This window comes from Spea bombifrons, chromosome 11 (assembly GCF_027358695.1).
Source record: "Spea bombifrons isolate aSpeBom1 chromosome 11, aSpeBom1.2.pri, whole genome shotgun sequence".
Taxonomy (NCBI): Eukaryota; Metazoa; Chordata; class Amphibia; order Anura; family Pelobatidae; genus Spea; species Spea bombifrons.
Window position 1 is genome coordinate 7,492,932 of NC_071097.1, and position 15,045 is coordinate 7,507,976.

The 15,045-nt window shown below is 46.3% G+C and overlaps 1 protein-coding gene across 3 annotated transcripts in view; it reads right to left on the reverse strand.

The window, feature by feature from the left end:
- MAPK8 (mitogen-activated protein kinase 8) overlaps positions 1 to 15,045 on the reverse strand; it is an 80,693-nt gene that overhangs the window by 26,542 nt on the left and 39,106 nt on the right. For all 3 annotated transcript variants that reach the window (XM_053450658.1, XM_053450660.1, XM_053450659.1), the window contains one exon: positions 4,520 to 4,658. In XM_053450658.1, coding sequence (XP_053306633.1) covers positions 4,520 to 4,658 — 139 coding nt within the window. The remainder of the gene's footprint in view (positions 1 to 4,519; positions 4,659 to 15,045) is intronic.

The window sequence follows — 15,045 nt, forward strand, 5'->3', positions numbered from 1 at the left end:
GTGGAAATGTTTTTGTGGGACTAAGTTAATTTTCATGGCAAAGAGGGACTTTGCAATTGATTGCAATTCACCTGATCACTCTTCATAACATTCTGGAGTAAATACAAATTGCTATCATCTAAACTGAGGTAGCAGACTTTGTAAAAATTTATATCTCTGTCATTCTCAAAACTTTTGGGGACCACTGTACAGGGCACACTACATGACATGCACATTTCACTGCGCAACAGCACACAGAATAGGGCAAGGTGGTCACTCAAAGGTTAAACGATATTACGCTATTAAAAAAACAGTTTAGATAGCTAAAGATATTGTCACTGATATAGGGCTGAAAAGCTTGACCGGGTCTCAGCCATGATTTCCTTGAACTGATTGGCAGCTTGGCCCCATGGGAATGCCCAATGAACTCTGGACATGATCGCCTTATCTGAACGCTCTTCTGGGAAGTTAGACTCACAATGGGGCACGAGCTAGGGTGGTTCCGAGGGGAAGTCCACTTGGGAACCCTGGTTTTCTTCATGTCATCTGGAGATCAGCTGGCAACCTATTGGCACACATTTTTTTTTAAAAACTTTATTTATTAAACTTTTTTGAGTCAGAGACCGATCAGGAGCACTCGTTTTACATGAATGGGGCATCGCCTTCAGTGAGAACTGAATAAAGAAAATCACACAAGACTTTTCAGCACAGGGAGGGGTAATGGTGGTTCCAGATTAGTACCTCAGGTGCCCCCCACACACACACTTTACTTAGGCTGCTGATTGGTCTTACTACTTTCTTTATTACATTCCATGTGGTCATGACAGGTTTTTGGGCCACTTTTCTCATAGAATGTAGTGAAACTTTATTTTATTTTTTTCTGTTTTTAGGTTTAGGTTACTGTGTGACCAGATGCACCCAATTCAGTAGCGTACCTAGCGGGGGGCGGTCCGCCCCAGGTGCCGCTCGTCAGGGGGGTGCCACAGGCTAGGGTGACCACATGTCCCGGATCCCCGGCAGTCTCTTTTTTTTACACGGAGGAGAGAGAGGGGTGCCGAGCGGTTGCTAGGAGCCCCTCTTCTCCATGTAAAAAAAAAAAAAAAAGTGACGAGGCTGCCGGGGATCCGGGACATGTGGTCACCCTGGCCTGTGGAACCCCCCCGCTAACTCCGTCGCGGTGCCGGCATGTCATGCTGAGCGCCAAAATATGACGTCATATTTCAGCGCTCAGCAGTGCAGCGGCAGAGCAGGAAGCAGCGGCAGAGCAGGAAGACGGAGGCGTCGTGCTCCCTCTGCAGGACTTCTGAATGGTAAGTCCAAAACCTTTAACTACAAAGGGGGAGCGGGGGGGGGATAGTGAGGAGGGAGGGGAGGGGGTAGATAGTAAGAAGGGGTAGAAAAGGGGGAAAGGTAGATAGTGAGAGAATGAATGAATGTGTGGATGAATTGTCTGAATGAGGGAGATAATTAATGAGTTTGTGAGAATACATTAATGAATGTGTAAATTTGTGTGAATGAGAGAGAATAAATGATTGTGTGAATTCATTATGTGAATAAAAGTGTGAATTAGTGAGTGACTGTTAAAGTGTTTGTGTGTATGATACATGTATAATTGATGTAGAGCAGGATGTTTGAGCCTTGGGGACCAAGATGACACAGGCAGGGTGTTTATGGGACAAAGATGGCACAGGCCGGGCTGTTTGGGGACAAAGTTGACTCATGCTGGGCTGTTTGGGGACAAAGATGGAAAATACTATGTGTGTAATCTGGGTGCTGGTCAGGTTCTATGTGGGCAGTGTGGATGCCAGAGCTGGCTTTGGGTTGTGCAACCTATCATCTATGCCTGTAGTTTTATCTCTTGCTATGTTTCCATACATTATTGTATACTTGCAATTATGGGATTTGTATGTCTGATTCTATGCCTCCAGTCCTGAGTTCACATGTGAACAATAATAATAACAATATATATATATATGATATATATATATATATATATGAAGTGGTAGGCCTACACCACATCAATATTTGGGTTAGTATATAATGATAGTAGTTATGCTGCACTATTATCAGTGTCTGGCTCAATGTATAGTGATAGGGATTACGCTGTACCACCGTCAATGTCTGCCTCAGTATATAGTGATAGGTGTAATGCTGTACCACCGTCAATGTCTGCCTCAGTATAGAATGATAACATTAATGCTGTACCACCTTCAATCATGGGCGTAGGAACCGGGGGTGACAGATCCCCCCAGTATCTCATGCAGGGGGGACCGATAATGAAGAAATCCCCCCCAGGGCCGTAGGAACCCCCCCATAGAAACACCGCAAATGCGGCCCGCGAGACCTTCGAGGTGCGGCCCACGTAAGATCGGCAGCCAGGGCAACTTATGAGGAAGCGGAACCCAGCAGAGTTCACGTGACATCACATCCTGTTTCCTCTGTGCAGTACCAGAGAACGCAGAGGGAGGCCGCGCCCCCTGCTGAAGTCTGTGAGCGGCATCGAGGAGCTGCAGTGCAGGTAAGGGGTGGGGAGGGTGTTTGAATCAGTATGCGTGATTGAGGGAATGAATCTGTGAATGAATGAGTATATGAATGAATGAGTGTGTGTGTGATCGCATGGATGTGTAAGTGCTGGAACCTAGGCATGATGGGACTAATTACTGTTGGCATGATAGGACTAATTACTGTTGGCATGATAGGAGTGCGATTGCTAAGTCAGCCAGTACATGTTGAAACCTAGCTAGCTGCCCCCCTTGTGTATTGATGGTGCCAGCAATATGGGGTCTGCACATCACTTACAGCCACCCTGTACCAGCATGTACTGGCTGCCTGGGTACGATAGGAGTGCGATTGCTGTTAGCGATCACACTCCTATCATGCCAAGTCATATTGCTAATTTTTTTGTCCAATTGTGGTGTGTTACCTACTTTTATTAAAAATGTGAGTTTTTATTATTATTTTTGAAGGTGGGGGGTCATTTTCGGTTTTGGCTAAGTGAACCGTGAATGTTTTGGTCCAGAATTTTCATTTTGGTGCATCCCTAGAATAAATAGAACTATTTCATTTTTAATTATCCCGAGTCCTGAATTTGTAGTCACAAAACTTTCTAGGCCCAGAAATCAGTGAGAGGAAAAGTAAAGGTTTTGTGTCATTTACTTTATTTTAATCTGCATATTTTATTAAAAGGCCATATTTTCTCACAGTGAAAAATGAGTGCGGCCCGCGCACGTATGCAATTCTGATGAAGTGGCCCACTGCAGAAAAAACTTGGACACCCCTGGGGAAGACAGTGAGAAGGGGGGGTAGGGAGAGGGTAGCTAGTGAGAAGGGGGGGTAGGGAGAGGGTAGCTAGTAAGAAGGGGGGGTAGGGAGAGTGTAGCTAGTGTGAAGGGGGCGGTAGGGAGAGGGTAGCTAGTGAGAAGGGGGCGGTAGGGAGAGGGTAGCTAGTGAGAAGGGGGCAATAGGGAGAGGGTAGCTAGTGAGAAGGAAGGATAGGGAGGGGGTAGATAGTGTGAGTAGGGAGGGGGTAGATAGTAAAAGTGTGAGAGGGGGTAGATAGTGTGAGAGATGGGGAGAAAGTGGGGATCTGATGGGGGGAAATGCTGCCCCCCCCAGATTTTTAGGGGTTCCTACGCCCATGCCTTCAATGTCTGCGCCAGTATATAACGATAGAAGCTATGCAGTTTTAACGTGTTTGCGTGTGGGGGGGTGCCACATACAGGATCCGCCCCAGGTGCCAAATACTCTAGGTACGCCCCAGACCCAATTGCATGTGACCACATAGCAGACAAGCTGCTTGCAGCAGTATAAAATGGACCAGACGATGGTCATGTCACTAGGGTGCATGTACACCGCAGCAGCACTGGCTGTTCTGCTCTAAAAGACTCTCTCTCTACACACACCAGCAACATCTGACAAGCTGCTACCATGTGAGAGTCTATTATCTGAGTTAGTCTAAAGATCCCACAGGTTTATGCTCTTTGAGGTAACGTCTTATGGTGCATGTCCGAACCTGGAAATTTGTGCACACTCTGGAGTAGAATGCTTTGCTAAAAGCTGAACTAGGGAAAGTTGTAGAGCAAAATGTAAGCCTGATGCAGGCAATCAATTATTATGGGCTAAAAGATTGACCATGGCTGTTTGAACATTCCTGTGGCGTTTGTGTTTAGTTGTCATTTTCTCTTCTCGTTTAATGTACCCACTCAAATCGTATTTTCAGGACAAGAGGGCCTCTTTAGATGCCATTTTTAATGCGTATTCTGGCTTCTCCACCTCCGTCCCAAGCTTTGTTTAAAGGCTGACTAGTACAGCGTACATTTGCCTCAAGAGGTACATTTATAAAGTTAATAAAGAGGCAAAAAGTTGATCAGTGGAGCAGGTGGTCCTCTGCATCTTGATAGTTATGACAAATAGTGAACTGCCCTGGGTCAGACCTGGCGCGACAACCCCCAGAAATATACCATTAAATCAAATTTGCTTACTACAACAGCCATTAAAATCTTTTGGTATTCCTTGAAGAAAAGAAAAAGATCAGACTCACTCTGTGTATGATCCCTGCAGAGTGTAGGTGCTTGATCCCACACAACATCTGATACAGAAGGTATGACATGCGTTCATGGTCTAGCTCCATCTGTATCACTTGGCACAAATTGGCATCCATGAGCTCCATCACTATGTACCTGGTTCAAAAGAAAAACTTTTTTTGAATACTGGAATGACAACTTTCAATAATAATACCTAGTTTATCACCAATTACATGAGAGCACTGTAGTCTGGAAATTATTAACAAGAGAGTGTGATAATTTGTAACAGTTTGTATCATCACCAAAAATGAGAACTATGCTATGATTAGTTTACCTTATGTTTTCTGGAAAACAAAACCATTGTTTCTTCGATATACAAATGTTGAAACCCATTATTCTAGGGATTAAGAACAAGCTACCACAGTTACAGAGAAATCAAAATTATCCATATCAGTTCCATCAAGGAGATAACAAAACACTAATCGCTGAAGGAAAACCTGAACATTTAATTGATCATACACCAGCCCCTATTTGCATGTTACAGGCATATTGGATTATAGTTTGCATGTACTTATGACAGACTGCGGGAAGTGTCACATACGTGCACTACTCCAAGTGGGGGGTAAAAGGGTTGAAAAATCACCACCTGTCTCCACTAGAAAATAATGATTAAAAGTCACACTTATACGCTTCTCACACGATTCGACTCTAAACCAGCCCTGGTTAAAACACTCACAACTCACAGTTTAATCTACTGTTCGTAAGTACCTTAACTAGAGTACCTGTCATGGAATCCTCCGTGCCCTGGAGTCCTTGGGCTCGGGGGCCTGCTGGGTCTAGCCTTGCCCAGCGCCGGATACATTATTTCCTACAAAAAGACTTATCCTTGTGTGAATCGCTAACATCATTTCCCCTTGGTGGATTTATGTTTAGGCCACTCTGTACCCATCAAGGCTACAGGGTGGCAACAGAGAGACCAAGTGGAACCCTATTTAAGCCAGATATAGACTTCCAGAAGCTGACCAGTTATTGGTCCTGAAGGAAGGTGAAAATGCTCCGTGCATCTGACCGGGAGACACACAGAAATGGTGTGGAACCAAATCCTGGATTGGAACTTTGACACAACCCACTAACAACCCAGGTGTCACCAGATCACAAACAGATCATGTCCCTTTCTATACAATGGACAGAGGGGGCCCTGAGCTACCCGAGACCCTGGTTGAGTGGGTGCTCCATAGGGAAGCCCATGAAATCATCTTTTAACATCTAGGGGAAAACATCCAAATAGCTGGAAGTCAGCCATCGGGTCGGAAGTCAGTGAATGCAGGGACACCAATTGTTTGTGGATAAGCTTGTGACCTGTAGTCAGACTGAGTAACTCTGCCGTAGAAATCCTCCTTGCAGTGAATGCTCAATAGCTCAAGGGATTAACCCTTCATATTCTCCCAAGCACTAGCCAATACTTAGTGTAGGGGTATATACCGAGGCAAACATTCATGGGGGTACAGCATAACATCTATCACTAAATACTGAAGCAAACATTGGCGGTGGTACAGCGTAATCCCTCTCACCATACATTAAGACAGACATTGACAATAATGCAGCATAACCCCTATCACTATATACTAATACATATACATACATATATACATACATAGTTATACATAGTTATATAGGCTGAAAAAAGTCCAAGTTCAGCCTTTCCTTTATCTGTTAATTTTTTGCTGTTGATGCAAAAGAATATATACACACACACAGTATCTCACAAAAGTGAGTACACCCCTCACATTTTTGTAAGTATTTTATTACCGTATTGGCTTGGATATAGGCCGCCCCCGTATATAGGCCGCCCCCGTATATAGGCCGCACCCTAAAAGTTTGGTGCTTTTTTAAAGAAAAAGTTTTTAAAGATATGCTGCCACTGTCCTCCCTCCCCGAGATATGCTACCACCGTCCCCCCCGCGAGATATCCTGCCACTGCCCCCCCCCGAGATATGCTGCCACTGTCCTCCTCTGCCCCCCCCACCCCCGACTTACCGGAGCAGAATCCCGGGTGTCTTGCGGGGCCGGCGGGGGACATCTACGCAATACGCGTATACAACTTCCGGTGCCGGCACATCCAGTGTAGTTGTATACGCGTATTGCGTATACAACTACACTGGATGTGCCGGCACCGGAAGTTGTATACGCGTATTGTTGGGGTGTTTAGGGTAGTTGTGGTTGATGGGGTATTTAGGGTTAATTTAGGGATAGTTATGGTTAATGGGGTGTTTAGGGTTAATTTAATGATGGGGACTGAGGGTTAATTTAATTAATTTAATAAAGTTAACTTAAGGTACAGTTAGAGGTAAAGGGGGGGGTCAAACTAAGTGGAATGTAAATCCTGGGGGCAGTGAAGAATAACCCAGTTCTTATTTATAAAAGTATGGTGTCAGTGTGATGCGGGTCTGTGACTCTATGAGGGGACTATGAGATATCTGGGGGGTATAAGGCATAAGGGGAACGTCACAGTGAGAGCCTCAAAAGTAAAATAATCAGTGGGAACGTCACGGTGAGAGCCACAAAAGTAAAATAATCCGTGGGAACGTCACAGTGAGAGCCACAAAAGTAAAATAATCTTTGGGAATTTCTTGATGTTATGGTCCCTTGTCAAAATATAAAGAAATTCTAAGTTTTTAATTCCAGGTTCCTATTCTTATAGAACCCTTATTACTTTTTCCTCTGTAAGTCCGCCCATTTGGTGTCACGCGGGGAGGGGAGTGGGTAGCCCAGGCACTTTAAGATCTGGGTCATAAAACCTGGCAGCAAACTCTTGCCTGATATTTTAACATCACGTACTTTGCTGTTAGGACACCATGTACATTAATAACTTTGGGGTAGTCGTGCCCACTGTGTTATTAGAAGCGTACAGGTACCAAAAATCCCCTACCTACCTGATAGCTAGGTGACCTGTTCTCATTTCCCAGGCCCTGCTTAATTCCCTCCTGCCATGTTTGATTAGATCTGAAAAGCAAACGGCTCACACAGAGAACATCTTCATCCCATTTCTCAAATCATAACTCTGAAGACGCTCAAAGACACACAACACGAAGAATCTAATCTCCCTGGTCCCTTCCCCATCTAGCATACCTTATCTAGGCAGCATCGCAGGGGTTGACGGAAGCGGAAATCCATAGGTATGCCTTCAGGGGTTAAGGGGCCGTGCGAACGACTATTGGTAGCCTGCACGGTCCTCCTCTGGCATAGACCAATTGGTTGATGCCAGAGGAGGCAGCTGCAGGCAACCAATAGGCGCACTCGCGCGGCCCTTTAACGCACGTGACCAACTTGGCCGGCAGAGACCACTGGTCTCCCTGCTCCAACAGTTAAATGTCCGTAAGAAAGACCAATAAGGTCGCTTGTAGGGACCTTTAACTGTTGGAGCATGGAGACCAGTGGTTTCTGCCAGCCAAGTTGTTGCACCGGGATTTTAAAAGTCTGTACGAGTGACTCTATTGGCCGCCAGGAGGGGGCTCATCTGCCATCAACCAATGAAGCACAGGTGTACTTAATTACTTAATATTAGACCCTGCTGACAATACATTTTATATTGAAAAAAATTGGACCCTATGCAAGCATTTCCATGGGGCCCCGCTCCACGCTTCCTAGCATGCAATCATTCCCTCCAATTCCGCACCAAAGAATAAAAATATCTGCCACACTGATTGCAGACTAGGGAAAGACTGAGAGTCAGTGCAGTCTTCCCTCCTTCTGACCCTACCGTAACATTGAGAGTCTTCTCCACTTAATCATACCCAGAGTCCCCTTGTCCCCTCATTCACTAAGCCATACCCTTCTGTTACTCACTGCCTGGATTTCAGATATAGAGCAAATAACGCATAAAACAGCACTTTCGTGTATAGATCAATAGAATAAGACACCCAAACCCTATATTTGCAGGAATACAATAATGTATGGAAACATAGCATTGCAGGTATAGATCAACACATTAACACACAAACCCAGCATTGCAGGTATAGATCAATTGGAATTCAAATAAAAACTCGGCACTGAAGGTATAGTTAAAATAAACAACACATGGAAACAGCATTGCAGGTATTGATCAACTGAATAAGACATACAAACCGTGTATTTGCAGGTATACACCAGCCCTTGTGTCCACACTGCCCACATAAAACCAGACCAGCACCCAGACAACACACACAGGACATGCCATCTGTCACGGAGATGGCTTGTGCTCTCCCTTAGCCTGGGACAATACACTCTTTCCCGTTTCCCAGTCACTAGCCGAGACTTGGTGTAGGGTATTAACAAATGAATTTATTTTTCACACACATGGCTGGATATAGCCAGCAAAGCACACATTAACATAAATCAATGGGTACACAATCGTCCCCTTAATCTGCCTCCCAGAGACAACAGGGTCAGTAAAGGGATTAACAATACAATGTGGTCCAACCCTCCATTATCTATTGCTGGGCGAAATCAGTTCCAGGAAAACGGATGGTTTGACCGGGGTAAACGTCTGTAGTGGTGCAACTGGAGGGGGCACAGGGAAAAGTAATTGCAAAATATCATCTGTGTTAGCAAAGTAAAGGACCAATCTAAAATCAATATCAGCTCCACAGTCCTCTAATATTTAGAAAATATAGTAAAACCTGTACAAAAGGGAAAATCAGTAGAAACTGACCCCCTGTACCTACACACAGAAGTCTTTACAAAGCCAGGGCCCATAGTCGGTAGGGAGGAGGCCTCCGTCTCGCTGCTTCAAAGCTACGCACCGGAATATGAAGTCATATTCCGATGCTCAGCATGAAATGCCAGCACCACGAAGGAGCTAGAGGCCTCGCGGAGGAGAGCGAGGGGGCAACAAGCCGTTGCAGAAAACGTATTCATGTGGGACTGCTTGGCGCCCCTCTCTCTCAGAGAGACAGACAATCTGGGACATGTAGTCACCCTAAAGTACACAAAGCCACTGGGGACCAACATCTACCTTTAACGGGACGTTGCTAGATGGATTAGCTATACGGTCATGGTGAACATAAGTGGAATCTCCAAATTAAGATCAGAACTTTACTTGTTATATATATATATATATATATATATATATATATATATATATATATATATATATATATATTACTTACCTTCCGGTTTTTTTGTTTTGTACATAAAACCTGCCTTAAGCGAAAAAATTGTCCATATCTAAGAAGAATACAAACAAAGGGGCTGTCTTTTCGTATATATAGCCTCCATATTAATTTACTTACACTATACAGTGTTTATATTTTGTTTTTTATATATTTGGATCCATTTCTTTCATGCACTTCAAAGACTTCTTGTGCATACATTATTTACTATTTATTCACACACATGGATTGTTTAAAACATCCACAGAGTGTGCGGTTATTTAGGTTTTTTCGTATTCTACAAACTGCATGCTTTAGGCAGCCTTATGTATTTTCATGTAAATTCTTCACTAGTGCCCTCGACAGGTCTGATTAAGTGGGCCATAACACCCATGGGGGTGTGGTCTCTGGTTTTTCTATAAATAAAATTAAAAAAAAATGAGTCTTGGATAATGACATTAACAAATTCATGGAGAACTGTACCTTCTCAGGGCTAGACTGGCCAACTGGGAAACTGGGAAATTCAAAGCATCCACAAAATTCAAAGCATTACCAAAAAAATAGTTAGGGGTTATAGGAAAGCAGACCCATAATCAAGGGGGGGGGGGCGAAAAAGTGCCTTGGGACAAAATTAAATACAAAAGGGGGAGTGGCTGGGCTTTGGCATTACAAAATCAATTTAAACAGGGGTGTGTGTGGCTTGGGGCATCACTACACAAGGGAGGGGGTTGGCTGGGGCATCACATAAATCAATACTAAAGGGGGCCTTGCTGGGGCATCAATACACAGGGGCTGTCCTTGTCAGGGCGGTAAAGCGCTGTATTGCTATGCTTCTGTATACTACAGTGCCGCAGAGGTTCCCAAAGAGCTATGTTTCCTGCTGTCTTTGATGCAAGTCCTGCCTGACAGTTGAAGGCTCGGGTTTCTGGTGGCCATGGAGAGAAGGGAGGATCATCTGGCGGGTGTACCCAGTAGGGGTAAAGGTCGTTCCCGTCACAGGGCAGTTAACGATAAAGCAGGGTAGAAAATATCGTATTTGCTCGATTATAAGACAAGGTTTTTTCCGGAGCAAATGCTCTGAAAAATAATAGTCTTATATTCGAGGTTGTCTTCTAATCAGACCTCAAATAGGAGGTCTGACTACAAGACTAAGAACCGGTGGAAGTCTGTGAGATGCACGCAGACAACCTCCGGTGCTGCCGGCACTTCTGCTGGGGCATCTATGACGGAGCGCCGGCATCAAGTCTAGGGAAGCACTGGTAAGTAGTGTGTGTGGGGGGTAAGCGTCGCATATAGGGTGTTCAAGGAATATCAGGGAGGCAGAGTGGCATATAGGGAGTATAAGGCATATCTGGGGCAGAGTGGCAAATAGGGGGTCAAGAGGCATATCAGGGAGGCAGAGTGGCATATAGGGGGGTATAAGGCATTTCTTGGGGGTAGAGTGGCATATAGGGGGTATAAGGCATTTTTTGGGGGTAGAGTGGCAAGCCTGGGGGCAGATGTACATAACTGGGGGTAGGTAGGCAAATAAAAACAAAAATGCATTTTTGTCAATCATAGTTTTTATTAAATATGAAAAAATAGCTTGCATGTGAATATTTACTAGTAAAACTTATTTCCTATATGGTAGTCTTATATTCAGGCTTTTTCTTTTTCCTAAATTAATATTCAAATTTTGAGGGGGTCATCTTATAATCAAGGTCATCTTATAAACGAGCAAATACTGTACATTTTTTATGCTTCATTGTGGCAGAGCTTGTTCTGCTATGTGTTTGGGTGTCGGTGTGGCAGAGCTTGTCCTGGTGTGCTTGTGTTTAGGTGTCGGTGTGACAGAGCCGGTCCTGGTGTATGTATGTGTGTGTGTCTGGGTGTCAGAGTCTGTCTTGGTGTGTGTTTGGGTGTCGGTGTGGCAGAGCCTGTCCTGGTGTGTGTGTGTGTGTGAGTTTGGGAGTCGGCGTGGCAGAGCCTGTCCTGGTGTGTGTGTTTTGGTGTCGGCGTGGCAGAGCCTGTCCTGGTGTGTGTGTTTGGTTGTCGATGTGGCAGAGCCTGTCCTAGTGTGTGTGTGCTTGGGTGTCAGTGTGGCAGAGCTTGTCCTGGTGTGCGTTTGGTTGTCGGTGTGGCAGAGCCTGTCCTGGTTTGTGTGTGTTTGGGTGTTGGTGTATGTGTGCTTGGGTGTCGGTGTGGCAGAGCTTGTCCTGGTGTGTGTATTTGGGTGTCGGTGTGGCAGAGCCTGTCCAGGTGTATGTGTGTATTGGTGTTGGTGTATGTGTGCTTAGACCGCCAGGAGGGCGGAGATCAGCCGGCGTGCGTACGCGGTGCGTACGCGGTCCGTCCTGAGGAAACTGAACTGTTGCCGGTACCCTGCTATCACCCCGAGAATGACAGCTAAAGTTATTCGGACATTGCGGGGCTTGGTGGCCTAATAGTGGCACCAGACTGTCTGGGCTGGGCGGAAGATGTGGACATGCTTTATGGTTTGTTTCTCACCTAACCTATATATAAGCCTGTGTGTTTCCCAAATAGAGTTCCTGTTTCACCTCAATACAGGTCTCATCTTGTTATTGAGGTGAGCCTCGGTGCTGCCCTTATCAGGGAGGTAGAGCGCTGTGTCACGGGACCGACCTGTACCCCGACTGGGTACTCCCACCAAACGTTAACAGCTACCTGTTATGTAATTAATAATTAGGTATGCAGCAGCGACACCTAGTCATACCTACAGGGGGTCTTAAGACAAGGGCTAACTCACACAATAACAGGGGAAACACCTCACACCTATACAATTAACAATGCTAAGACAATCAGCCTTCTTCCTACCACAGGATGTCCAGCTGACGTTAGAGTCTCAAAACTGTGAGTGCTAAAACATGGGGAACATCAGCAGAAACTGAACCCCTGTATCCACACACAGAAGTCTCTACAAGGCCTGGGCCCATAGTCGATAGGGAGAAGGCCGGCTCTCAGGCCTCTCCAGGGACCCCAGTGATGGAGGGTTCTGTCACACGCTGTATTACTATACTTCTGTATATTACAGTGCCATCGAGGTTCCCGAAGAGCTGTGGCTTCGGCTATGATCACTTATATTGTCGTTTTCAGGACAATACCCATTCTGTGTAGCTTAGCTTCGGCTAGCCACAGAGGCAGAGCAGCTCTGGTGTCCGGTGGGGGGTGTCCTTCAACGTTTGGCGGATGTACCTAGTTGGGGTACAAGTTGTTACCGTCACAATAGCTATTTGGATGGTAAATAGTGTGGCTCAGGCAGGTGTGTGTGTGTGTGTGTGTGTGTGTAAGCGCAGTGTAAGTCAGTGGCGGCCGGGGTGTTGCTATCAGTTCAATGATGGGCAGGATAAGTGTGTGGGGGGTGTTGTGCCGCTTTAAGCACAAATGCTCAAGTTGCGGTGGAGCCCACCCTCACGCCTGCTGCTTCAAGAGGCTAAGGGTGGGGAGCGAGATGATTTGGGAGTGAAGGGCGAGGATGCTATTTCAGCTGAGTTGTGCACAGTTGAGTATGCGTCGTCTGATAAGGCGGTTCCGATGATTTGGGCGGCAGTTCAGGGAGCCCTGCTGGCGAAGACCGATATCGAGGGGGTTGTTCGCTTGCTTCCGGTTCACCCAGGCTGTCATCTCTTACTGGGTTGCCAATTCGAGGGTTAATTTTATGTTGATATGAGACTCCATATGGGTTGCTCGATATCTGGATTTTACTTTTTTGGAGTAGGAGGTGGGTATGGCCTCCATGATTTTTTCGTGTATTGGGGTTGGGGGCGCTGGGGATTGTCTTCACCTCTTGCAAACTGTGTAGGCTGTGATGCGGCATTTTAGGGCGCCCCTTGCTCCGGATAAGACGGAGGGGTTAACTACGTGCTTTAGTTTTCACGGAACTGATATAGATTCTGTGGTGGTGAGCCGAGAAGTGGCCGAACTCTTGGAGGGATTTGGGGCTTACGAGGAACCTGGCGTTCCTGGAGCTTTTTCCCCATACCGATGGTGGTTGAGTTGTGGGGGGACCTTCTTAAGGATAGACGGGTTATGTTTCATTGTGACAACTTAGGGGTCATGTTTCATTGTGACAACTTTGGGGTGGTTGAGGCTATCAATAATTTGACAGAGTCTTCCACCTTGGTATGAAAATTGTGGGCTGATGCTCTCTCTCGCTTTCTGTGGGTGGAGTTTAGAGCTACAGCACCATATGCAGACGAGGAGGGGGTACCGTGTCCAGTGAACTTTGGGCCCTTGGGTTGGAGCAGTTACGCAATGGATCCGTGGTTCGGTGTCCACGGCCACTTCGGGCAGATATGGTAAGGTGTGGGATGAATGGGCGGCATTTGAAGGGGAATGTGGAGATTTACCTTCTCATGCTGGTCGGGTTCAAGGTTTGCTTTTCCTCCTGTGTAGGTGGGACTTGGCCGGGGTATCCCCGTCAGCGGCGTCCGCTCGCCTGTCGGGCCTTAGTTTTCTGTACAAGATGATGGGGTTGTCAGATTTTACTTGTCAGGCAGGCTGTGAAAGGATGGCGGCGGGGTGTGGTTTCTAGGGATGTTAGGAGCGCGGTGTCGGCAGGGTTGCTGGTTCGTTTGTTTGGGGTCCATGTGTGTTTCAGATTTTGAGGTTCAGTTGTTGCTGGCGTTTTTTGGGCTATGCGGATAGGGGAATTGGTTAACCCTAGTAAGCGAGTTTCTGGGGGTGTTTTGACGGAGGACTTTGAATTTGTGTCCAGGGGTTTGCGTTTTTGTCCGGTGTCAGCGGTGCAGGATTTTTTGTCGGTTCGTCTGGTGTCTGAAGGCCCGGGGGGGGGACGACGACTAATTTGTAGAGGCGGACTACCTTTGCGGTGGCATAACGAGATCTCAGTAATAGAGAATATTGCCTCCTACCTGACTCACTTAACACGCTATGGTTAGGTACCACTACTGAATTGCCTGTGTCCCTTTGGTTAGGAAGGGGGGTCCAGACTTTAACCCCTTCAATCCCCTATGGACGTACCGGGACGTCCAAAAAACGCCTAGTAAAAAACCCCTATGGACGTACCGGTAGTGTCAGTGCAGTGTCAGTGACACATCCCTGCCGCTGCACAGGAGATCACGCTGTCTGACAGCCTGGACTCCCCACTGACAGCAGAAGCCGGCATCGCCGGTAACAGCTCCCGGCATGAAAGCCGGAAAGCTGTTACATTTCAAACTGCCCGATCGCGCAGTTTCAAATGCCCGATCGGGCATTCCCTTCCGGGTTGCGTCATTGCTGACGTAACCCGGAAGTTCAGGGGATATCCTGTCCTGCGATGAGGCACAGACTCTGCAATCTCTATGCACGTCTGTGAGGACTTGCATAGAGATCACAGTGTGATAAGTGCAGGGTGATCGCAGGGAGGGGAGTGAGAAACCATGTCTCTCACTCCCCCTCCCATCCTGAAACAGAAA